Below are 26,842 nucleotides of genomic sequence, written 5' to 3'. Positions count from 1 at the left end.
AGCTTTTTTAGCAATTATATTATTATATTCATTAGAAGAAAGAGATCAATCAAATGTTTATACCAAATCAATCAAATGGACCCATTGACGATTCAAATCGACGCGAAGTGTAGGTATGTTATCAAAAGCATCCGTTATGTAACTCTCCCCGAAAAGTACCGGGGTCAGTAACATCTGCTTTACCGAAAAATGTAAATTCGTTTTGCATATTTTAGTACCTGCCCAGGTAATTATGTAACGTCAATAAGTCGGTTAATGGTTCTCGACCTTGACTGACTTGTAATGTAAGAGGGAAAAATGTCTTCGGTGGACCTGCATTTGACGTGTGAAAACGAATGTGTTGACAGTGACTAGTGGTTTTTAATAAATCAAGAGTGTTTTTTTCAAGAAAAACAGTGAGTTGGAATTTTATTAATTTTTAATTATTATTTTTAGCAAAATCAATCTAGGTAGGACCCGCAAAATAAAAAAAACACACCTAAAACATTTTTGTCTGTCCAAACTGTCCAAGTCTCGCAACGCAATTCTTCCACTACAAAAAGTCATGAGATCTCATGTAAAACCAAGTTAGTTTTATTTAGTTTCTATTGAGGCACCCAGTCAATACTTTTGTTAGAAATTGTTAGTATCAATATTAGACATCTTTATTTTTTTATAATTATAATGACTTGGTAGTTGCACAGTATGATATTCTACTAATAAAAATATTGTATTCACTGTTTAGATTTACTTAGTAATTGAAATGGTAGATTATTCTTTTATAATTGGTGCATATTAAAGAATTTTGACTAGCAAAAATTCATCAGCTTTGAATTGTTGTTGTTACATTGATAGATAAATAAAATCAGTCAATATCAAATTGATTAACTCGATCTAACTCGTTTTGTCGACTGGAACGTCAGTTACCTGTAGCGGCTAGACACTTAACTTTTAATCCATCAAGACAATACGAGATTTTTTTTTAAATTTATTTCAAATTACAGACGGCAAAAGTTCCTGTTCACGTTATTAATTTTCAGTAAGCTCGGTATTCTTATATTACAATGAATGAATATATTAAATTACAGTAGGGTGCACCAAAAAAAAATTTTTTTTGTTTTTAGTTACCGTGAAAATGTCGTTCACGATGATGAAAAAATTGTGTGCACTATACCGGGTGCGTCTCAAAAGTGGCTCACCCCTATAACTTATTTATTTTTTCAGATAAAAAAAAACGAGATTTGGTATGTTAGTATATGATATAAATTAGAATTGATTGACGCATTCAATTGTTTTTGGTCTCTTCGTGTTTCACCGGAAATGACTACAACTTTTGATTTTTAAATGACACCCTCCATATATTTTTACTTTATTCGATAGAAAATGACATTCTGAATATAATGACATATCATATGTCAAATTTTGACATTTGGCATATGGTTTATTTGAAATTGTAACATGGGGTTCATAACGACAATTTGACTCTAAATACCAAGTGTTCCATTGTTCCATTTGAAAAAATTGAGATCTGATTAAAAATACGATTTCAGCATCTTTTAACCGGCTAGGACAAGATACGAAAAACATTAGACGATCAAAACTATTTTTCCAATGCTCCTTGGAAATACTTAAATATAACACCCTGTAGTTAAAAAATACAGGGTGTTGTATTCGTTATTTTAACGAAGTTTTTATATAAAATATATCCTTAAAATAGATCAGCAACTTTTGATAGCCCTGTATAAATTTAAGGAAGCAATACCATTTTTCAGTAAAGTTTATTTCTCTACCTTTAAACTCAGCATAAGAATTAATTCTGAAAAGTAATGTACAGTGTGTTAATAATCTATTTTATTGTAGCATGCAAATTTAAATATCTTTAAATATCTCAAAAGCCAAAGATTTTAGACATATTATATAACCCTTATAATAAATGCCTTTTTTGGGCTCAAGAATCCAAAAATGAAATAAAATGCCGGGTGTTCTATAAGAAAAAATATAACTTTCGTATGGATCTTAGTTCTAAAACATCCTGTATATTTAAAAATAATTTTAAATTATAGACATTGTCTCCCCACATATACCCATAAAATATTTTGATCCTACATCTTCCCGTTTTCGTATAATCAACCGAGGCGCCACCCTGTATATATTTTTTGGTGCACGCTACTGGAATACATCATTGTAATATAAGAATACCGAGCTTATTGAAAATTAATAAAGTGAAAAGGAACTTTTGCCGTCTAATGGTGGGTCGCTGTCATTGGAACAGTTTTACTTTCAAATCCTGCAGCGAGAATTACAATGAACGCACCGAGAATATTTGCAAGTAATTCTATTTGATTTGTAAACTCTCGACCAAGTTTAAAAATTCTTTTGTTGGTATGCTCGAATTTTATTTAAATAATATGAAGCAAACTAGTGACAAAAGTGAGACCGGTTCTTTGAAGTTGAAAAGTTAATGTGTAGTTTTGGAGTTAGTTTGTGGTTTATGTAAAATTCAGTGTAGTTGTAAGTATTGAACCAAAACCAGTGAATAATTTAGATTTTTGTATATCAAAATTGTTTATTCTAAATAACAATATCTGCATCTAAATAAACCGCTGATAATAAACTTTTCAAAATATAATAATGTTTTTTGTGTTAAGGGCAGCTTAAAATTATAATATTTGTTCAAAAATAAACTAATCTACAGGGTAGTCCGAAACGTATTCGGGAAACTTCTGCAGCACATTCTGCAGATAAAAATATGTAAAAAAGTTCGTATAAATTTATGCCCTAAAATGCTTTTTTTTCGGAGATACAGGGTGTAGAAATATCATTTTTATTTCGATTTTTTCCAAATACTTTCTGAACTAATATCGATATTTTTGACATGAGAAACTTGATTCGATGTCAATATAACTCCTGCTCAGGGGCGCATATACGGAAGGGGTAAGGGGGTAATTACCCCTCCCAGGAAGACATTTATAAATAAGATAAAATATGGTATAAAATAAAATTGTCACAAAAAAGGTTAATAGTACCATACAAAATAGAAAATCCAAAGCAATCCAAGTATATTCTGTTCCACAATAACCATAGGTTTCAGCGAATATTTAATTTAACCCTTTATAGGGCAGTACTAATTATTTTCTAGTTTGATCAAATTGACTTCAAAAAATATATAAACTAGCACAAAGGGAGCATAAGTTCTTAATAACATTTTTCAAAAAGTTAACAAATAAGGGAGTGAGAGGGTGGTGGTCGATTTTTCAACCGGAGACTGTCAAAGCAAATAGATAATATGTAATGATCTAGTGTATATAATGTATAAACTGTATGTATCATCCAATGTAAGAAAAAAGAGTAAGTTCATTTTGATTATCTCTGTTAGCTCTCTACTCAAAAATATGGCCATATCAAGTAAATCAAATTTTGTTTTTTGAGAAACTCGCATCTGATGATCACTCTGAGAAATGATCGAAAATATACAGGATATATTAACGATTTTAGAAAGTGTCAGTGTCACCAATGCTCAGTGGTCGAATATTCAACCGCTTACGTTAACTTTTCGCACCAGTTCGGCCAACATATAGGTATAGTTGATTAAATGTTAGACATAAGCATAGCAAACAAACTAGGCGATAATACACTTCCAGACGACTGATTAGTTGGTTAAATTAAAGTGGTTGATTTAGCAACCATCAACCTGTAATGGTTTAAATTTGGTACTTTATTTAAATATTGCCAGTACCCCTCCCAGACTCAATCTCTAGATGCGCCACTGCTCCTGCTCGTAAGGGGGGCCACGTACATGTTTTTTAAATATTTTGAAGATTAATAACTTTTCTTCCGTACCTGTATTGAATTATTCAGTGAAAATATGCATTTTCGGCTTTTTACGTAAAAAAGATGTCTTTTTCTTGCTTAAAAATCGTTGCGAGCAACAGTTAGAATTGAAATTATCAATACACGAAATCATGGATAAAAAATAAACATGTTGATCTAGATACTACTATATTCGATACCAATTAAAGTTTTAGTTACGTAATCAAGGGTGCAATTTTTAAATTCATTCTTGCCAACCATGGATATATTCGGCGCCGGGCTGACTAACTGAAATTTAAATTTCCCGCTGGGAATTCAAGTGGTACCTCTGCTGTAAAAATTGTCAAGTTGCCACACAGAGTTTATTTATTTATTTCCTGACATTGTCATTCGTTTTGACAGTTTAGTTTTGTACCTATTACGAGTTTTTGGTTTAAAAATGAAATAGTGTTGTGATACTTTAAGCTTAAACATTTTTACTAGCAGATCTTGCAGTCATGTATCAACATCAAATTTCTTATGTGAAAAAATACCCAGACACCAATTTTCATCCAAAACCATATTAACTTTTTCCAATAGTAACTAGCTATAGGTATGGAACATAATAATTCTCTGAATTGTTTAATCGGACTGCATGATTGTCTACAATTATTATTGTCGATATAGTGATATTTTTTAACCCTTCGAACATATAGATTTATATAAATTTATAAAAATAAACTGTAACCTGTTAAATATTCAATAATTTTATTCCGTAAACGATATAAGGTACCAATGTTCCGCCTTGAGGAGGTCGTTCACAATTTGTTAAGTGAAAGCGTTAAATAAATTGCATAATTTTTAGGCCAAAAACTGTTACGATAGACGCGGAATCGATTCATTCGATGATTAAATCGATCATTAAGTCAATAGATATTCGCAAAATCGATGCCAAAAACCTTCAATAATAAACAAAAAAATTATGGCGAGTCAATACACTCTTAAGAGATATTATTTGTTGTAACCTTGACATACTTAAATGTTTTGCAGAATATATTTATCCTACTTATTTAATATGGGGGGGGGAGGGGAGGCTGGGTTTGAACCCAGGGCTTTTGTTTTTTTTTTTAAATGAAAAATAACTTTAAAAAACACATTTTTTGAATAAAACGTTTACATGAATTTCTCTACCAATAAATTCGTAGACTTGGTTATCAAACCGTGTTCCCGTAGATTACTTAAATACTCAAATGTTCTTATCGAACCTCTACACCCTAGAATCAACCTGTATGCCAAAATTGAGCTTCTTACGTTGAGTGGTTTGAGCAGGATCGTGATTAATCAGTATGTCAGTCAGTTATGGATTTTATATTAGTATAGATTACCACCAATGTTGAATCTACTAAACATTAATGGTTTACAGTCAGCTGCGATTATAAATTTTGCCTGTACTAAAAATCTTCCGTTTTTTTTAGGGAATGCCTTCATTAACTTTAAGGAATGGTCTCATTCTACTCAGCCTAGTTTTACATGTCACAAATACTCACCAAAATGATAATTTGGAATATAAAGTAAGTTCTAAATTGATGGTAAATATGTAAATAGTACAATGGGATGAAAAAATTCACTACAATAATACACCAAAACACTTTACTCTGCACTGGACGCGCGTTTCACTAACCATATTAGCATCATCAGCAGATGATTAAAATTGGCCAAAATATAAGTTTTGCAAACACGCGTCCAGTGCAACAGTGTTTTGGTGTATTGTAGTAAGTTATAGTGTTTTACTTTGCTGTTGTAACACCAAAAGTTCCAACCCCTCAACTGTAATAATATGTTTTAGAAAAGCCTAAAGGATGACATATCAAGAACAAAAAGGGCAACAAAGAAGGGATTCTTCAAAACGCTATTTTCAGTTGCTGGTGAGGTATGTAAAATAAAATTAATAATGTGATAGATTTGCGTCCTTATGTAGATTTAGGACCAGGAAAAAGGTTGGTTATTTCCTGGTTCTAAACCTGCGAACGCCATTTCAAGTAAAATTAATGGTAATATCTCGTATTTCCATATTATTTTCAATAACAAATAAGAAAGTACACATGGCGTACTACTTAATGGTAATGAGCGTATTGACCATGAAAAAAAAAACAGGTGATTTCTATTATCTCACGTGTTTTATTTATTTTTAGCAATACCAAGACACGAGAGACACGTTTGGAAAAGTTAACAACCTCATAAATGATAATTTTTTACCAGAACATCAACCAGTAAGTAATTACACAAGTATACACGGTTTTGGACCTGAGCAACTAAATGCTATTTCTAAGATAATTTTTGGAGCTGAATTCAAATCATATTGATTTCGACAGATTGGTTCTAGTTTTCGAAATATTCAATAAATTCATTATTTTACTATTTTTGACCGTTAACGGTCATTTATTGAATTAAACAATATAAATCATTAATGAACAGAGGTTGAACTGAGTCTTTTGTACTGCTTGGGATCTGTTTCATGGATTAGGGTCCAACAGTAACCGCTCATCATGCCATTGTCCCAAAATCCTTGGTATCGTCTTTCGATTTTCGCTATATCTTGGTGTAGCCGCTCTCCTTGCTCGTCGCTCGTGTCACCCAAGTTTTGTGGAAAAAAATCAAGATGTGAATGCAGAAAATGTATCTTGAGAGGCATTCGAGCTCCAATCTTGTAGTAATTTTGCAACAAATTGTCGATTACTTGCTTGTAATCCTGTGATTTATGATTACCGAGAAAATTGTGACCAACACTTTGAAAGGATGCCCATGCTGCTGCCTCATCAAGCGTTAAACATTTTGTAAACGTTGTGTCAGCCATTAGTTTTCGAATATCAGGTCCGACAAATATTCCTTCTTTAATTTTTGCGTATGACAGCTTTGGAAACAACTTGGTTAAGTACTAGAAAGCCGGTCCTTCGCGATTGAGCGCTTTGACAAAGTTTTTAATAAGGCCAAGTTTAATGTGAAGAGGTGGTAATAGAACGTCCTGTGGGTTTACAAGTGGTACAGAGGACACATTTTGTTGTCCTGGCTCATAGTGGGTACGACTCGGTCACACCGAAAACTAGAGCCAATCTTGACAAATAGATTGAAGATCTGAGTTCAGGGCATCAAATAACGTTAAGAATCGTTCTCATCTGCTCGGGTCCAAAAGCTGACCCGAATTTGTAAGCTTGTGTTATTGAATGAGCAGAAATATATTTTTTAAATTAACTAATTTTTGATTGATCAAATTGTGAACCAATTGATTAAAATTATTGTAGTCAACATTTTTGTAATTGGGAAACCTAACAAACGTTTGCGTAAAAAATATGTGTATATTCGAGAAAAATGATTATCTGATTTATAGAATCCATTTTCAGTCTAGATATTGGCCTTGTATAAGTTCTATATTACCCTCATATATGTATTTATACAGGGTGGCCCGAATTGTATCCAAAAATGTTGGCATATATTTATGTTCTCTTCGTTTCGGAGATACAGGGGGTAGAAATTTCATTTTTATTTCGATTTTATCCCAATAATTAACTAATGTCAATATTTGGATGAAAATTGGTGTATGTTTTTTTTACCTGAGAAATTTGATTTCGATGTCAGTATGACTCCTACTTGTAGCGGGTGTCACGTGTCACATACATAATTTTTAATTGGTTTGAAGATTAGTCACTTTTCGTCTGTACCTGTATAAGGTTAATGAGTGAAAAAATGTACATTTCCGCCGTTTTTTAGGTAAAAAAGACCTCTTAAAACGTTATATAAAAGTTTGGTTTGGTTTGGTTGTGAAGACATATATTGATTATTTCGATTCCAAATATCTCAAGAACCATTAGTGGTAGAAATTTTTTACGTAAAAACGGCGGAAATGTATAACTTTTCACTCATTAGGGGGGGGGGGGAGAAAGGTACGGACAAAAAGTTCTTACTCTTCAAAACAGTGTAAAAATTGTAGCTGGCGCTTCCTACAAGTAGGAGTAATACTGGCACGGAGATCTTATTTCTCATGTTAAAAAATAGGCTGTACTTAAACTGCCGTTAAACGGTAGCTTACTAAAATGCCGTTAATAGGTATGACGTCGTTGATGTGACGCACTTAACGGCTTTATGAAATATAGGAATTTTATAAGGACTAACGAACGCTATTCACCCCACCAAATAACCAACTTAACCAACGCAACCAACCTCGACACTGATAAAAAAATATAAAAAACAAATATAAATTAGTAAAAACCAACAAACCCCACCAAATAACCAACTAACCAATGAATTAACACCCTCCAAATAACCACGCTAACCAACCCGCCAAATAACTAAACCAATCCAACCAAAAAGAGTGGAACCAATGCAATAAGATCACGCTATAAGCAAAAAAAAAATATAAAAAAGTCATGCTCGGCGTGATATTTGAACCACGGACCATTCGCTCACGAAACGATAGCCTCAGCCACGGACCCACAGGTGCTCTTGCAAAATATTTATAGTCATTACTTTCCGCCGACATGAACGACGTCACAATATCTATTAACGGCATTTTAGTAGGCTACCGTTTAACGGCTGTTTAAGTACATCGTAAAAAATATCCAGACACGAATTTTCATCCAAATATTGACATTAGTTCATAAAAATCGAAATAAAAATGAAACTTCTACACCCTGTATCACCGAAACTATACAATTTAGAACATAAATGTAGGTATACGAACCTTTTTACTTATTTTATCTGCAGAATATGTTGCCGAAGTTTCCCGAATACAATTCGGGCCAACCTGTATATAAACAAGGATATCACTAATAAAACGTTACTTTTGTCTGTATAGGTAGTAGAGACAACCACAAAACCTAGTAACCCAAATGTAACAACCACTGCTGCTCCTTTTAAAATCACTAGGTCCGAATTCAACAGAATTATAAGGAGAAATCTCAGAGGTCTCGTCAGGCTGTTCAACATAGAATTACAAGATGCGCTAAACGTAAATAGTTTATTGTCTGTCCAGCGATAATTATATGACAGAAGGACATTCAAAAGTGGCAAAGTACCGGGTGTTCCAATATACGAATAGCTATCGGCTGTGTCTCTGAAAGTATTAGCCGTAGAGCCTGCGGAGAAAAAATATTTATAACTAAAGAAACGATTAGAAATTACTGGAAATTCAGAGATAATGGTTAGCTTATTTCTGATTTTTCACGATTCCTAGAATTAACTTAATTTGGCATATTATACAGGGTTACTCGAGGGGTTGTTCATTTGCCCTAACTTTAAAACACCCTATGCAATAATTTTGTGTGTCAATTGTCCTAAATTATAACGGTCAGAACCATGTATCCTGAGCATTTTGATTTTTGGATCATGTCAATACATACTTTGGTTAATTTTTAAGAGCGAAATGAACTTGCCACCAACAGTTTGCAATTGTTTTCAATTATCATTTCTATTTGAAGTTATTTTTGAATATGACAATGCGGCTTTGGTGATTATTGTGAACTATAAACTACTATGCACTGCCCATCATGTTCGACGTTTGAGAAATGCTTGGCAAAAGGGTTAAAGGTCGCGAAGCGTTACCAGCTTCATTAAGTGAACTTCACTTGGCCCTTGAAGAAGAATTGGAAAACATAAAGCAATATGATATATGCAGCCTCAATGAGAGTATGAACGGACATCTACAAGCAGTTATAGCAACCAAGGGAGGTAATACAAAGTATTAGGGTATTTTTTACAATTTTTGTTTTCTGTTTGTGTACTTAAGTATTACAGATTTTTTCTTTAATATCCTTAGTTTTGTTATAATTATTAATGTTTATTAAAACTCGGACTGTATCGTTAGTTTTTAACGTTTTTTAAATTTAGTATAGAGTATACAATGCAACGCATTATGACGTTACGACAATAGTCACCAAAACCATCCCGTCATATTAAAAAATTACATCAAAAAGTAATGATAATTGAAAAATTACAAATTGATCGTGATCAATTCATTTCGCTCTTAAAAATTAACCAAAGCATGTATTGACATGAATCAAAAAACAAAATATTCAGGACTGGTGGTTTTGACCGTAAAATTATATTTTAGGAAAATTTACACACGAAATTATTGCACAGGGTGTTCTAAATTTAAGGTAAAAACAACCCCTCGATTAACCTTGTAGAATATGCCAAATATTAAGGATTATAAAAAACTGAGTTTACGAATGTTGATATAATTGTATACAGCTTGCTAAAAAATTCATGAAAATAGGGCTAAAAATTACAAAAATATAACACTTTAAATTTGACTAAAAATTTCGACGTTGCGTTTTTTTTGCATCTGAGTGTATTTTTTATTCAAATTTATTATTAGTTTCTTTTATATTCATAAATAAAATATGGTGTGTTACATAATAAAAAAAAATATATTTTATACAGGGTGAGTCTTAAATAAGTGAAAATATGTTCGGGGCTGGTAGATCTCGATAAAAGAAGTGCCCTACATTTTCTTTTTATCATTTTTCAAATAGGTCCAAAATAACCGAGTTATTCAAGTTTGAAAATTTAAAAAAAAAAATATTTTTTTGGAAAAATTTTGAGAGCCACCGGATTTTTTCTGTATTTGCATCCCTTTTAGTGCCGTAACCATAGAGTAAAGCTGTAACTATGGTAATATCAGGGATTAAGAAATTATACCGTGGGAAAATTTGCGGTGAACAGGCAGTTCTAAAAAGTTTTCGAAAATTATACAGGGAAATTTAAAAGAAAATGCACGAGTTTCAATATCTTTTTTTTGCGAAAAGAAACTCATAGATGTGTTCCTGGGGTCGAAATATACCACCCCTGAAAATATTTGCACTTATTTAAGACTCTCCCTGTATAAACACATGTATGAAATCCCTAAAATATATTTAAAAAACTGTAAAAACAGCTGCGCGAAGCGTGAAACAATAGATTCATGACCATAATACCTATAATATTTATTATAATGTTGGATCATAGTTATTAACTCATCCCCCAGGTTTAACAGCACTAATGCAATGTTGGAAAATATATGGATCACCTTTTGGAAACCAGAAACCAGTGTTTTATCTAACGTTGACTTTTGTTGTTTAATGTCACTTTTCCACAATTATCAAGGATTTTGCGTAAATACAATCGTCATGATCGCAATAACTTTAAAAAAAAACGCTTTATACACTTTTCGGTATTTTTTCAACAAGAACGGTTTAATTTTTTGAGATTTTTTTGTATTGTTTAATTTATGAAGAAACTGATTTTGATAAGAAAAAATACTTTCTAACCATAGATAAAGGAAAATGACTATCTATTAATTTCTAACTTTGCTTGCGGTTGTTCTTAGCAACCACTATGGCAGCGCCCTACAACGTTCGCGCACAGAACAGATGTGGTACGCGTTCCAAAACAATTGTAAATTTTCGCGGGAAGACAAGCATTCCAATCTAAATTTATTGCTTCTTTTATCTATTTCTGATCTATGTCTGGTACTTTTTAATTATAATTACTACTGACACTGTTATATATTATTTCGCTGGACAGAATAAATGTTTATTTTTTAAAAAATCTTTGTATTATCTGTAAATTTTCCAAACATTGTTTTAATTGTCTTTAACAAAAAAAAAATAATTAATGCCTTTTACAATTTTTCAGCAATCAAAGAAGAATAAAGCCGAATATGACAAGCAAGTATCAAAGGAAGTCTCCAAATTCTTATAGTGATATTTAAATTATTATAATGTACATTATATAGGGTGAGTCATAAATAAGTACAAATCTTTTTAGGGGTAGTATATTTTATCCCCAGAAACACGATTATGAGTTTTTTTTCGCGAAACTTTGGAATTTTTGGAATTTTTTTTAGTTTTTAGTTAAAAAACATAATTTTTTGGTAATATGGTAACATAGGTAGTAGATTAAATATTAAATTTACAAGAAAGAAAATCCAGAAAAAAATCCGGTCGTTCTCAAAATTTTAGCAAAAAATAATTTTTTTGGAAATTTTTGAAACAAAATAACTCGGATATTTTGAATTTATTTGCACTTCTTTAAGACTCACCCTGTATAATTTTAATATTTTTGTGTTTAGTTTTGTACAAAGTAAAGAAAATAAGTATTTTTGTATATACCATATTATAATAATTTATATTTGTGTTTTATAAATTACTATATTTTATTTTGTTTCAACCATATTTTCATGTTTTTTTTAATTGTCTCTAAAACGGTACGGAAATTTGGAAAAGTAGAAGGAAATTTCGAAAAGTCTTTTTCTCAAAATGTCAATAAAAAAAAATCAATTTCAAATAAAAGATTTGAAAAAAAATGTTTTTTTCAAATGGGCTAATGAGCCACCCTCGTTCCATTTGGAAAAAAAATAAGATATGATTAAAAATACGATTAGGACATCTTTTAACCGGCAACCGGCAAGGACAAGACACTAAAAAAATTAGACAATCAAACCTATTTTTAAAAGGCTCCTTGATTAAACTTATTTAGAAATTTAAAATACGACAATTTTTAATTCGAATATGTCAAAAGATGAGATATGATATATAATTTTATTCAGAGTGTCGTTTTCTACCGAATAAAGTAAAAAAAATACCGAGGGTGCATGAATTAAAAATCAAAAGTTGTAGTAATTTCCGGTGCAACAGGAAGTGACCGAAAAGAATTGAATACGTCAATCAATCCTAATTTATGTCATATATTAACATACCAAACCAAACAGTAGGATTCTGTAAGCTCCGTAGCAAGAAATTTTTTGCCTAGCCTATGTTATTTGTATATGATTGATGAGTCACTAGACAGGAAATATATTTACAGAATCGCACCGCAAATCTCCATATTTTATATGAAAAAATAAACAAGTTATAGGGGGTGAGCCACTTTTGAGACGCACCCGGTATATAAATGAAGCCCGTATATACACGATTTCAAGAACGCATCTACCACGTAAAACGCAGTATTATTGTCCCATATTAGGGATACGTATTTATTTTTTTAACGTTAATAAAAAACTAAGTATTTTTATTAAAAAAAATATGCGTAATGCCATCGTCTTAAACCTAGGTCAGAAAATGTACAAAAATACTCTTCATTCATCTCTTTTCACTCTTTCTAAATAAAAGATCTCTTCTAAATATATCATCCCTCCGAATCAATAAAATCAACTAAAAATAAAACAAGCACAAAAAAAACGGTAACCTTTAACGCACCAAATTCAAACCCTTGATCAAAATAGGCCAACCATGCGCACTGTCGCTCTTCCTACTGCTTTATTCCTGCATATCGTGCGTTTGCAGTCAGTCAGCAGTCAGCCCTTACCACTTTGCCCTTTAAACCTAGCCGAATCGATATCGTAACGAAACGCAATAATGGCATGGCAAAAATATAATATTTTGCGTGTAAAAAGTCACCTTAGTGCTTATTTTAAAAGGTCGTGACCCTAGAAGAGTTAATTTCGATCGATATAGTTTTGGTTGAAGCGTGGGTGATATTATAGGGACTGAACTATGAGTAGTGCCGTAAAACTATCGCCCTCGCCGAGACACGCCAGAAAGCACAAACAGAAAGAGTCGACGGATAACATGAAGCAGGAAATAGTAGCCCAGGTGCATAAACAGATCAAATCGGCCACTAGTAGTTCGGATAATGACTACGCGAACTCCGAGGATAACTTGGATATTAGCAAAAGTGATAAGAACGAAAACTATAATGGTGAGTACAGTAAACTTGTTTCAAATTATTTTTTGTCAGTAGTGCTTTTTTAAAGGCGGATTCTGACGACTCGTGTACTTGCACAAACATTTGTTATTGGGATATACTTGCCATGTGGTGTGAGTGGTTTCTTTATGCAATTATTTGTCACTAGTCGCGCCGCGTTAGCGCCAAGCTTGTTGCAAAAAAATGTTCTTTACAACAAAGTATACTATACTTGCCAAGTACGCAAATATTGGCGTACTTGCCAAGTACACGTGTCATCAGAGTTCGTCTTAATATTTATTAAGGCGGATTATCACGACTCGTGTACTTGTACCAACATTTATTATTGGAATATACTTGCCATGTCGTGTGAGCAGTTTACATGTGCAAATATTTGTCACTCGTCGCGCCGCGCGAGCGCCAAACTTGTTGCAAAAAAATGTTTTTTACAAAGGTAGTATACTTGCCAAGTACGCAAATATTGGCGTACTTGCCAAGTACACGAGTCATCAGAATTCGCCTTTAGAGGAAAGTAAATAATACAGGATGGTGTGTCCGAATACAGGATGGTCCGAACTGTATTCCAGAAACTTTGGCAGCATATTCTGCAGATAAAAATAAGTAAACAAATTAGTATAAATGTATGTCCTAAATGCTTAGTTTCGGAGACACAGGGTGTAGAAGTTTTATTTTTATTTAGATTTTTTTCAAAATAATTTTGAAGTAACGTCAATATTTGGTGTCTGATGAAAATTGGTGTCTGGTAGTTTTTTGCGCGGAGAAATTTGATTATGATGTCAATATGACTCATATTTATAGGGAGCGCCACCTACATATTATGGTTTAACTGTTTTAAAAAGTAATAACTTTTCGCCCGTACCTGTATAAAACTTCCGAAAAAATATACATTTGCGTGATTTTTTACGTAAAAAATATCTCTTGGTAAAAATCGCTACGGGAACCGATCTCAAGATATTTAGAATGGAAATAGTTAATACATGTCATTATTGACGAAAAATAAACATATTGAGTAGATAGTTATTTGACTAAAATGATAAATTTGGGAACTTATTTTTTTAAATTAATTATAAATTTTTCTTCGAAAAAATAAAGATAAAACAGTTTCTGTTGAACTTTTGCCACAAGAACATTTCAAATTTATGATTTCCGTCTAATAATTATTTACTCAACATGTTTAATTTAATTTTTTAATTTATGTCAATGATGACAGGTATTGATAATTTCGGTTCCAAATATCTCGAGAACCATTACTCATAGCGATTTTTACCAAGAGACCTTTTTAACGTAAAAAACGTCGTAAATGTATATTTTTTTACTCAGTAGTTTTATACAGGTACATCAAAATCAAATTTCTCATGTCAAAAAACTCCCAGACACCAATTTTCATCCAAATACTGACGTTACTTCATAAATTATTTGAAAAAAATCGAAACAAAAATAAAATTTCTACACCCTACATCTCCGAAACTTAAGCGTTTTAGGACATACATTTATACGAACTTTTTTAATTATTTTTTTTCTGAAGAAAACGCTGCCGAAGTTTCCGGAAAACAGTTCGGACCATCCTGTATAAAAAATGTATTGTAAATCAAAACATTTTATTGTTAGTTATTATCAGTCATACAGTTACACATAACTTAATAACTATTTTCTGTTACATATATTAATTTAAAGTTTTTTTTCAAAACATAGAGGCACCTAAATACCCAAATATTGACCACTATAAAACAAACACTTCAAACTAATCAAAACGTATATCAGTAAAAGAAGCGTATTTTCTCTTTACCGTTTTTCAAATAAGTCCAAAATAACCGAGATACCTATTTTACTTCGAAAATTCCAAAAAAAAAATTTTTTGGCTTACACTTTGAGAATCGCTGGATCATTTCTAGGGTTTCGTTCTTTCCTTTTTTTCATGTAAATTTAATCTATTACCTGTGTTGTCAATATATGAAGATGTTATGTCTTTTAACTAAAAATTAAAAAAATTTCCAAAAAAAATTTTCGCGACAATAACATCATTTCTCTGGTACCATAGATATATGAAACAAGTTTAGATTGGAAAGTGCCCATAAGGACAATGTAAATACTATTAGCGCTGTTCTTGCAGCGGACGCGATCGAAAGCTTTTGATAATTTTGGAGCCTTTCGGCATTTTCCGCAATTATATTTTTTATTCAAATTTATTATTACTTTCTTTTATATTCATAAATAAAATATGGTTTGTTACATAATATAAAAAAATTATTTTATACAGGGTGAGTCTTAAATAAGTGCAAATATTTTCGGGGCTGATAGATCTCGATAAAAGAAACATTATTTCTCTTTACCATTTTTCAAATAGGTCCAAAATAACCGAGTTATTTAAGTTTGATCTATTTAAGACTCATCCTATATTTTTTTCAATAACAAGGGACCGGAAACTACTCTGTATTGCTTTATACTGTATATGAAAAAAGATATTGCAAAATAAAAAGTGGTCATTTTTAGTGGTGCACACGCCGAGTAGAGAAATATCTGTGGACGGCGAATGTCAAATAAATACGAAGATACTGGCCCTAATAGAAACGGAAATGAAAAGAGATATCAACAAGCACAACCACTTTACCGAGTCCAGACCCCAAAGTTTGAGTTTTTACGAGGATGAGAAAATACCAGAAGAATTATCAGGTAATACTGCCAACAACCAACAAGCACACAATTTATTGCTACAACATAGCCGAAACTTGTAGTATTTTACTGTCAAAAACCGCATACAGTTCACACCAAATAAACTTTTAGTCACGTGATTAAACTCGACCGGCACAGCGTTGTCCATTTCTACATATTTTCTTTTAGTCGAAATATGTTAGGAAACAAAAATAAATTTATTATAAATATTGTTATTATAATCCGTGTGGATAGAAAGTCTAATTTATTTAAACACAATTTATTTTACACTAAGTAACAAAACAATAACGATAAAACTACTTAAAGAAATATTTACAACTTATTTACTATTTATCTAAAAGGAATTTATTTTGAATTTAGCGCGGCAATTGTACGCGTCGACCGATCTGTTTTTTCTGTCCTCTTCAGGGCCCAGGCGTCGGGTTATATATGAAAGAAACAGACAGTCCAGATTTTACTCGAATGTTTTTAGCCGCCCAGGTTATTCCATTCGCTCTCGAATATGGGCGCGGCATTTTAGTCAGGTTAGGCCGAGTTCACACGGGTTCGCAACAATATATAAACGTCATTATTTACATCAACAAAACTCACCTTCTTTAACAGCACTTAAGGGACATAAAGGGCCATTACTATCGCTTTCCCGTTCAAAATATTCTAATAAACTTGCGATAGATTTTTTACGGCTATTAAGCTATCTTGTACCCACTTCACACTAAAAGAGGTTCTAAAAAGAACAATGTTCGACTGTCAGGTCTGCTAATAAACATGTTTAAGCTTAAAGTATCACAATACTATTTATTTAAACCATAAATTCGTAATATAAAACTAAATTGTCAAAACGAATGACAATGTCAGGAAATAAATAAATAAATGTGGCAACTTGACATTTTTTACAGCAGAGCTACCATCTAAATCCCAAGCGCGAAATTTAAATTAAAATTAGTCGGTCCGGCGCCGAATATGTCCATGGTTGGCAAAAATGAATTTGAAAATCACGCCCTAATTACGTAACTAAAAGTTTAATTGATATCAAATATAGCACTTTAAATATTGCAATTTTGGCGACGCTATAAAAAATACCCAGTATAGGATAATGTAAATTTTTCATCGCGGATTTATTCATACTATATTATATACGATATGTAGAATTTTTATGGAAGGGTATGGTTTGGGCGGGGGGTGGTCAATTTAAAAAAAACTTAAAACTCTGTCATATCTTGTATACAACAAAATATTTTTAGGATATGCACCATTATAAACAATGCAACATGAAAATGAATTTTTTTATATCTTTGTCAACAACGACGATATTGGACTTCCTCGCACTAATAGACCACCCTGTATATCATATAGATAACAAAAATAAATTACTCCTTTGCTTTAAACAAAATCATTGTTTTATTTTTTAAATTTTCAAATTTAGTTACTTTAATGTTTTTAAACTCTTTTGTCCCTTTTTAGGAAATTTAGAACTGCTCAGTCCGGAAGAAAAGAAACACTACAGACGACGCAAGGAATACTCCCAAATGGACACCGACGAGCGGAATGCCTACAACGCTCTTCAGGACATTTACAATTCCAGAGATAACGAAGAGATCCTGAACAATTCGAACAAAAAGTCGAAATCTCGGAAGAAACGTCACGGAGAACCCGAGGCGGGAATGGGAGACAGCAGGGAAATGATGATCCCCAAGGAGCGGAAGAAAAGCAAGAAAAAAAGGCGGGAAGTATCACCGGGATCGGCTGGAAACACGTCAAAACGGAAACATAAAACTAGAAACAGGTAATCTAGATTTTTAAAATGAACTGACCGTTTGTTAGTTCCACTTAAAGGTTGATTCTCACTATACCTTCCATATCAGCTCCCTTCCGTTTCCCGTCCGTTTACATAAAATATTATATCATTCTAAATGAATAGGACAATGCACACTATCCGTTCCGTTTCCTTTCCGTTCCATATCCTTTCCTTCCATAGATTGATTCTCACTATACCTTCCGTTTCCATTCCATATCCGTTCCGGATATCCATATCCACTTGCGAGTGCGGTGAATAGTTGTATATTGAAGAGACAAAACGTCCTCTACATGTACAACTTGACAAACGTTAAAAACATACGCAAAGAGATGAAACAATAGAGTCGGGCATTGCAGATCATGTGTGGTCCAAGCACCACAACATAAAATGGTCGGAAACCCGGGTTGTGTACAAAGAACCCTATTGGAAAAAGTACAAATTTAAAGAGGCCGTGTATTCATTATTTCTAACAATAATAAAATCTTTAGCAATCCAAGTATGCAAATTTCAACAATATAGCAACCCCTCACCCCTCATAAAACGCTCCAATCCAGGTATTCTTAGTGGACAACCTAATGCTTGACTACAGCTAACTATATAATTCACGGGTGAATGCTCGGCTCTAGTATACAGGGTTGTTCACCACATACGACACGGAGTATTGTAGCTAAACGATTAGATTTTTACAAATTATAAGTTTTGGGTTCATTAAAGGTCTATTAGAGCTACAATCTAAAAATATTTTTACAAGATACAGAGTGTCCCAAATAAATAAAAAATATCAAAGTTGTATTTTTTTAAATGGAACACCCTGTATATTATTACATTTTTAGTTTCTACGATTAAAATAAAGGTAAATTTGATAAAGGTTTATTACACTTAAACCTTAATGTTTTTGAAATATTTTCAATTTTGTGAAATTGCAGTCAAAATTTTAAGGCTTCATTTCTCCAAGGGTATTAAAGTTTTTAATACTAAATATTTACTGAAATTTATTTATTGATCAGATATTGTGATGCAATAATAAAAATTATACTAGCTTATACACAGTGTCTAAAATTTCATTATAAATAATTACTAGCTTTAAACGGCAATAATTTGTTTAATTTAAATTGAACACCCTGTATATTTTATGAGAATCAGATGCACAATTTAAGTGTACAGTACGTCTGCTGGATCTGTGTCTATGAAAGGAATGCGGACAAAAAACATTTAAATAAACAGCAATATATTTTATACGTCGACTTGACGAGTACGTCACCGCAAATCGCTCCGCCCACTCATTTTATTGGCTACTTGCAAATTTGTCGAATTTTTATTGATGGGACGCATCGTCTAATTTTTTTACGAAAAACATCCAGAGAATATCGTTTCCCCTCTCACGGATACCCCGTAGCTACAGAACGGACAGACGTACAGTATATCAAATTGTATTATATCATATTTTACCTATCTCTTCAAGTTTCCGTAGAAAATTAATTTTCTTGTAATTCAGGACTCATTTATCAATATACCCATGGAATACTGACATTTTAGATTATTTTTAAAGATGTACCAAATTGTTAAAGAGTACAGATACTAATATTGTCGATATAGTTTGTTTATTTCATTAAAAAATAAAAAAACTATTTAAATATTTGTTAAAGAGGACCAATTAATATGATTCCAGTGTTCAAACTACATTAATTGACTGTTTGCGTTGATTAATAATAATTGCTCCAAATACTAAAAAACTGAATTTTCTATGTGTATTAGACTGTGTGGTACACCCTGAAAATAATATTTTATTTTTTGACAAATGCTTATTTATAACAACATTCATTTTCATAACTTATTATTATATTGATTTCTGATTCAAATCCACATTTCTTTAGAATAATTTATTAACGAACATAATTAACTATGTAATTAATTAGTATTTGGGCGGAAATAAGGGTGGTATATTTAATTAATGGTATACTCTTTTATAAAGATTTAAATAGTTTTCTTTTTGCATACAAACGGGCTAGTAATATTATCATTTTGCTAAAAACGATAATATTACTAGCCTGTACATTTTGTACATTTGTTACTTTAAAAACAATCTAAAATGTCAATATTCCATGGGTATATTGATAAATGAGGTCTAAATTATAAGAAAATGCATTTTCTACGAAAACTTGATGGGATAGGTAAAAAGTGGTATAACACAATTTGATAGACAATTAAATTGTGCATTTGATTCTCCTAAAATATACAGGGCGTTCTATTTAAATTTAAGTTATTGCCGTTTAAAGCTAGAAATAATTTAAAATAAATTTTTAGACACTCTGTATCAGGTAGTATTATTTTTATAATTGCAACACAATAACTGATCAATAAATAAACTTCAGTAAATATTTAGTATTAAAAACTTTGATACTCTTGGAGAAATGAAGCCTTAAAATTTTTAGTGCAATATTCACAAAATTGAGAATATCTCAAAAACGGTTTAGGTGTGGTAAACCTTAATCAATTTTTTTTACCTTTATTTTAATCGTAGAAGCTAAAAATGTAATAATATACAGGATGTTCCATTTTAAAAAATACAACTTTGATATTTTATATTTATTTTACACATCTTGTAAAAATATTTTTAAATTGTAGCTCTAATAGTCCTTCAACGAACGCAAAACTTACAATTTGTAAAAATCTAATCATTTAGCTACCATACTCCGTGCCGTATGTGGTGAACAATCCTGTATAAGCTCAGTAGTTTTAGGCATAAAATAATAAATACAAGAAGAAGTGTCAAGTCAATGTTAAATTATGGAAACAGCGTGGCTGCCTGGGTAACTAATTTTCAGATATGGCGGCTGGGACATTTGACATGACATAGACATGACAATTTCAATTTTATGAAATTTATTTCCGTTTCCGGTTTTTAATGGCGGGCTGTTCAGGAGGTTTAAATGAGGGTTAATATACTTTTACTCTTTCTAGTAGTAAATAATACAACAAAATTACTCAAAAATATTTATTTGGAATTTAGAACAATGTAAATATGCAAATCAACACAATTAAAGAGCTATAATCCAATAAACTACTGTATCAATATCAAATATTCAAATAATATCAGAGATGCTGTGTTAAAGTGAATTAGTAAAGTAACAGTGCATTGACTTACAGAAACTTGAAGATAAATAAATGTTTTCACAGCTATGTTTCACAGCTTCACGGGCATAAAACTTAATAACTGGAAGCAGGAAAAAGGCAACCGGAACCCACACAAAACCTGAAATCAAAAAAAAAAAATGTAAAAAACATAAATATAGGTACATAAAACTTTTGTGAATTAAATCAAACAGGACTTGAATGAAAATAAAATGAATAAAAAATATGATACATATACATCTAATACCTCATTTGTATTTTAAAAATAATCTACATACATAGATTTATAGCATTATTGCTATGAAAATACATAATAGGTACCTATGTGATATGTAATTACGCATTTCTCTTCATGTTGTAGAAAATTAATGTAGGCTAATAATAGTTCAATAATCATAATTTACCTTGTATAACTTGCTTTCAATTGCTCAAAATCACCGATCAGTCTTTAAAGTAGAGATACGGAAAAATCCTTGCCAAAGAATATCCCAAGATCCTTGGGTTTAAAGCTAAAAAAATATAAAAACAGTTAATATATTACCTATTTTTACATATATAATATGGCCCATACCTATTACACGCAGAAACGTCGATTTCATCATTTTCTTCATGTAATTAATATCATATATACTTTATTAAAGTGTTAACAAGGAACTTTATATCAAAAAACATCTTTGTACTTATAAATTTCAGCCGAAATATCAGAAACAAACTTCCAATCAAATCTAAACGGCAAAAATTAAAATGGCGCCCGACCTTGCCAGAGGCCTCGGGAGCTGACGCTGACACACAGACAAACGACAAAAGAACAGGACGTCGACGTGCATAAAAATGTTCCGTAGCAGAAATTGACAGAAATCATATAGAAATAGTCAGATTTTTGTCTAGGACAGTCTAGAAGGCCATGCTTTCTGCCTGGGTAGAACCGCGCCACAACTGTTTCCAATTTTCCGGTTTACTGTCACCCCCCTGGTTTTAGGCATACTGAATCTATGTTTACTACGTTCAAACTACTAAGCTTCTAAAATTGCTAAATCTTAGTAGGTGTCTTTCAAAAGATGCGTAAACAAATTTCGAATTGTTGGATAAATGTTGCCGTGCACATGGAGGTCGGAAAATTTCAGACTACACTGGTAAATGTTTAAGTAAAATCTTTATACATTAGTTTAATAACGTTTGGGTAAAATTTACTTTTTAAAACTGAAACACAAACTGAAATTATATCGCGTATTGTCATTTTTTTCCTGTCAATTTCAGGGAGGACGACCACCAACCGAAAAGTGACGTAACGCTGGCACTGGAAGAACTTCAAGATGACGTTTTCGAAAACGCGATCGATGATTTTGGAAACAAAACCGAAAAAATGCGCAAGAGTCCGAGAAGATCGGATAAGATTTACGTACAAAAGAAATCCAGGTTCGAAGAGACGTCAAAGCATAATAATATACCTCTGAGTAGACAGACCGCTCAAGATTTGGATTCAATCAGTAATTTGGATAGGGGGTAAGCTTCAGTCTTAGTTTGGTTATTTTGGTACAGGCTTGGTGCATTCCACCATCCGGTGCTACCACCATCGGAGAGAATATCGTAAACAACTAGTACTTACAAATACACGGGATTAAATACCGAGAATACGAAAAATTTATTTTTAATTACAAATTCTAAAAGTGTTAGAAAGAATAATTTGTGAAAATTCTAAAAATAAAAAAGTAAATATTTTGATATCTTTAGAAGGTCTAACTTGTATTATAATTTATTATTCCAGTTAAAAAAAAGATAGATGAGTTCTTTTTAGATGAGTTCAACTACGGTAGCGAACATAGTTTTAATCGCCGGTTTTGCTAGTGGGTATAATGGGCTCTTTCACTATATTTTGGAATTAGCATAATTGAATAAAACAATTAATTCTAGAATTTTCTGCTCACTTTCGAAAAATTTGAAGTCGTTCTTAAGAAAATAAATAAAAACAAAAAAGCCCAGAATAAAAATCCACACTTTATTTTTAATACGTCACACCTGGCATGTTGAAAAGCGGCAACACGGCCGTGGCCGGGCCACCATGCTGACCCATCACCACCTCCACACAAGGCCATTCAACCTTTTCCAATATGGCGGAGATAGAAGTGCTTTATTTGGCGCGTATTTTAAAACCTGCTTTTTAGATTACGTAATATTTCACTAATTTTTTAATTTACAGGGAGTCTAAAGTTCTCCACATAAGTATGGAATTTTTTGTATTATTACTTTTATGAAAACATCAGTTAGTTACTTTTTATAAAAAGGTCTGCTTTCTCAGAAAATAAGTAGTGTTAAAATATTCAAACTTGAAGTAGCATATATAGTGTGTTAAAAATCATCGGAAAAAGAAATAACCAGAAATATATGACAGAAAATAGCAATATAAACTAAATATTCAATTGTAAACACTTATCTACCATAGTTCAGAATTTGCTGAACGTTTGATAAATATATACTATTATGGACAGTATAGGAAGTTACTTGTCTTAGTAAAAGCCTTGGTAAATGCTCTTCGAATTATAAACTACACTGGCTTGGGTCAAAAAATATGGAATATTTTTTCTATGTTTTGCAGCATTACACAAATGGGAATAAATTTAAGCTATAATAGGTGAGGATAAATTAAAAATATAATATGTGTTTCAAGATTTTATATAGAAAAAAAAACTAAATACCTTTTTGGGGGTTCGTAAGTAAAACTTACGCTTAGCTTAGTTTTCTTTACTCTTTCTCTTTACATAGGGTATTGTCTTTGTGGTAAAGACGTCATTCCTTTTTTTGGATAGTTCTTCAATAAAATATATTTTATATTCTGAACAAGATGGATTTAATAATAAATTCTGACGTATGTGAGGGGCAATTGTGACCTAAAAAAAGACTTACATCCAGGCCATTTATATTTTCAAATGTCAATGTTGTCAATATCTTTCTGTGATCTTTTTGATGTAAAAAGCTTGATTCTTCTTTCAATATTTTACTTATAGTGAGGTAAGTGTAAGCATTAGCCATAACTATATCATCACTAAGGTAACATGGCCTTTTTGAGGCATATTTAATGCACTTCTTACCCGAGAACTACTAGTAGGAGTGAAATTATCTCTTTTAATAGCTGTCAACCATTTTTTACGAAGCTCGTCATTTTTGGGGAATATAAAAGCAGAAACCTTGGGACCCCCTCTATAACTCCCGTTACTATTTGGAACAGAGCATGTAAAAGGCATGCTACAATAAAATGTTAATACCTACCCTTTAATACCTATCTTTTGATTATTGTAAGTAACCATTATAAAGTACTATGCAGACTGGCGGCGAAGGCTTTTTACTCATTTAGGTGTAATATCTTGATAAATACTTCTAGTTCTTACCTTAAAATAATTAATAATAGAGGAGTACGACAAGCACAAAAGTTTGAAGTTCTCTATGTGGAATGTCTGGTTTGGATTTTTATTACACTGTTATTTTATTACAATTTTCTGATCACACCATGCACTGAACACTAAGAACTAAACAAACGTGTTGCAGAAGCACACAAACTGGAGATAATTAATTATTTTTGGTATGCAATCGGAACGAGAAACCACTACTATTTATAGAAATATTACTAAAAAATTATTATTATTTTTTATTTTTACTACTATTTATTATTTTTTAAGGCTATAAATAAGTAGTATTTTTTCGGAAGAGTTGAATATCCGGGAAAGATGAATTATTGAATGTCATTGTCCCAACAACGCCCTAATTACGCTCTCCTTAACATTTTTTCGGAAATTTTTGCCACAACCACGACACGACGCCTAGTTCGAATTCTTTTTCACTGATTGTTTACTACCCGAAACAGCGTTACATCACACAAACCTCGTACCTGAGTATCTTATAGTCTCAATAACTACACTAGAAAAAAATAAAATACTTAAATATTATGACACAATCATGATTTTAATATTATTTTAATGCGATCAACATGACGGAGGCGTGAAGTAGGTACTGATAATTTCTGATTTTTGCCGTTGAAGCGCTGCGGTCGGGATTTGTTGAAATCACTTGAAATGCACCAAGCCTAGAGTAAATTTCTTAGGTAATACGTTTACTATGAACGAGTTTATAGCGTTTCTTTTAATGTGGTAAACAGTTTCAGTGAACTATCCAGACAAAAATCTCTTGTAGAATATGAAGCCTATTTTACCTTAAAACAAACTTCTTAGACTATTTGAATAAAGTCTGATGTGGAAAAACATGTTACCAATTTCAGATTTCCTTCTCGACATCCCATTCAAGTAGCAATCTGTTTCCAAAAATGGTGGCTCCGCTTCTCTACTTTATGCCACGGACTTTTAGGCGGTCTGGGCTTGGGTCACTGGCTATACATAATCTGCAACTTCCAGAGTCAGGACCACGCCTTCCTAGTACATTACGCCTACTATAGTGATATCTACGTAGGATTATTCTTTGGATTATGCGTTCTTTGTTTGGTTTCTGTATTTGATAGGTAAGCGAATCCCAGTTTCTTTATAATTATTGTCCTAACTCCCCGTAGAGTATTTTACGTAGAAACCAGTGGCGTAACTATAGTTTTTTGCTGAAAACCGTCATTTTCGAAATATGATTCAAACTTATGTTATTTTAATTGAGGCACCCTATATTATTGACATAGGGTGCTTTCATAGGTCCCTTCATATTATTGAAGTGAAACGGCTTGAACCTTGGCACGACATGGCCTTGACATACGAGCTAGCGAGGAAAAAAAGTAGTGGTAAATCAATGAGGAAGTTGAGATGGTTCTTTGGAGCGTCGTAACTCGGGCCCCATGCGAGTTAGGGACCTGAAACTCGGAATGTAGATGTGTCTCGAAGAGCTCCATCTTTTCATGATATTTTGACGACGTTTCGTGCACTACGAAACCCCATCATCAATGAATCAAATCAAAAAATCGTTCGATTTAAATGAAATTTGGTATGTCGATAGATTGAAACAAGACCAACTTGACCGTGCACGAGACGTGTCACTGTGACAGTTAGTTTTGAAGTAAGACACGTCAAAAGTTGATGTCCGATCGCAACCAAATTTGGTTAGTAGGCTATGTGACCGACGGTGCACACAGTCCCACCCTGCAAAGTTGGATACGATGTTTCGTTTACATCTTCATCAGGGTGGGACTAAGGGTTTGATATTGAAGAAAGTGGGTCGATTTCGGCATTATTGGGGACGGGCTGTAGCCTGTAGGCTGTATCCTGTAGGATGACCCTCTCGACGTTTCGAAACAATGCCTCTAAATGGACGAAATCATCAGGATTTTTCTTAATTATGGGTCGATTGGAACCAAACTCGGCACGTAGATAGAGGTACCCGAATGGAGTATTCAGACAGACAGACGGAAGTAAGAAGTTTCACTTCAAATATGCGCAGATAGCGCATACACAATTTTTTTTAATTTTATTTGCCTTATCATGAGCTTTCTAAAAAGTTAATATATTCAAGATATTTTTTTTTAAATTTCTAATATAAATAAACCTATAGTTCAAATGGGTCATGGTATCATTTTATTTAATTTAATTTAACCAGATAATTTTGCTTTCCATCGTGTTATCTTAATAAACTGCACTAAAAATAAACGTGTGCATCTTTTAGAAGTTGAGCAATAAATGCAATAATTAAATATACACAGAAACTAGCACAAAATAGCCAATAGAATGACAGCTCGCGGCAAAAATCTAGTTACGCCGC

At 32.2% G+C, this 26,842-nt stretch overlaps 2 protein-coding genes across 3 annotated transcripts in view; both read left to right on the top strand.

Annotated features, from left to right (window-relative positions):
• The first annotated feature begins 318 nt into the window (after positions 1–318).
• Positions 319–26,842, top strand: part of LOC115881640 — a 31,064-nt gene continuing 4,540 nt past the window's right edge. The window contains exons 1-6 of one of the 2 annotated variants that reach the window (XM_030899204.1): positions 319–395; positions 13,286–13,500; positions 15,997–16,176; positions 17,638–17,959; positions 22,361–22,606; positions 25,371–25,607. In XM_030899204.1, coding sequence (XP_030755064.1) covers positions 13,296–13,500; positions 15,997–16,176; positions 17,638–17,959; positions 22,361–22,606; positions 25,371–25,607 — 1,190 coding nt within the window. In that variant the 5' untranslated portion in view covers positions 319–395; positions 13,286–13,295. Of the gene's footprint in view, positions 396–12,857; positions 13,501–15,996; positions 16,177–17,637; positions 17,960–22,360; positions 22,607–25,370; positions 25,608–26,842 lie in introns of those variants that run through there. The other variant, XM_030899203.1, reaches the window with a different exon arrangement.
• LOC115881641 lies at positions 2,229–11,618 on the top strand. The gene is made up of 6 exons (XM_030899205.1): positions 2,229–2,490; positions 5,244–5,339; positions 5,615–5,698; positions 5,961–6,038; positions 8,618–8,770; positions 11,437–11,618. Exons 2-6 carry the CDS (start codon positions 5,247–5,249, stop codon positions 11,500–11,502), a joined length of 474 nt encoding a protein of 157 aa, XP_030755065.1. The 5' UTR covers positions 2,229–2,490; positions 5,244–5,246; the 3' UTR covers positions 11,503–11,618.

The sequence above is a fragment of the Sitophilus oryzae genome, unplaced genomic scaffold, assembly GCF_002938485.1.
Source record: "Sitophilus oryzae breed Bouriz unplaced genomic scaffold, Soryzae_2.0 scaffold_172_pilon_pilon, whole genome shotgun sequence".
In the NCBI taxonomy this organism is placed as follows: domain Eukaryota; kingdom Metazoa; phylum Arthropoda; class Insecta; order Coleoptera; family Curculionidae; genus Sitophilus; species Sitophilus oryzae.
The sequence above is the reverse complement of the archived record's forward strand: the minus strand, read 5'-3'. Positions and strand labels throughout refer to the sequence as shown.

Excerpts from the sequence above, each read along its gene's own strand:
- LOC115881641 (XM_030899205.1), top strand. The coding sequence starts at position 5,247 with ATGCCTTCATTAACTTTAAGGAATGGTCTCATTCTACTCAGCCTAGTT. Across the intron at positions 5,340-5,614 it reads ATGATAATTTGGAATATAAA|AAAAGCCTAAAGGATGACAT; the intron begins GTAAGTTCTAAA and ends AATATGTTTTAG. Across the intron at positions 6,039-8,617 it reads TTTTACCAGAACATCAACCA|GTAGTAGAGACAACCACAAA; the intron begins GTAAGTAATTAC and ends TTGTCTGTATAG.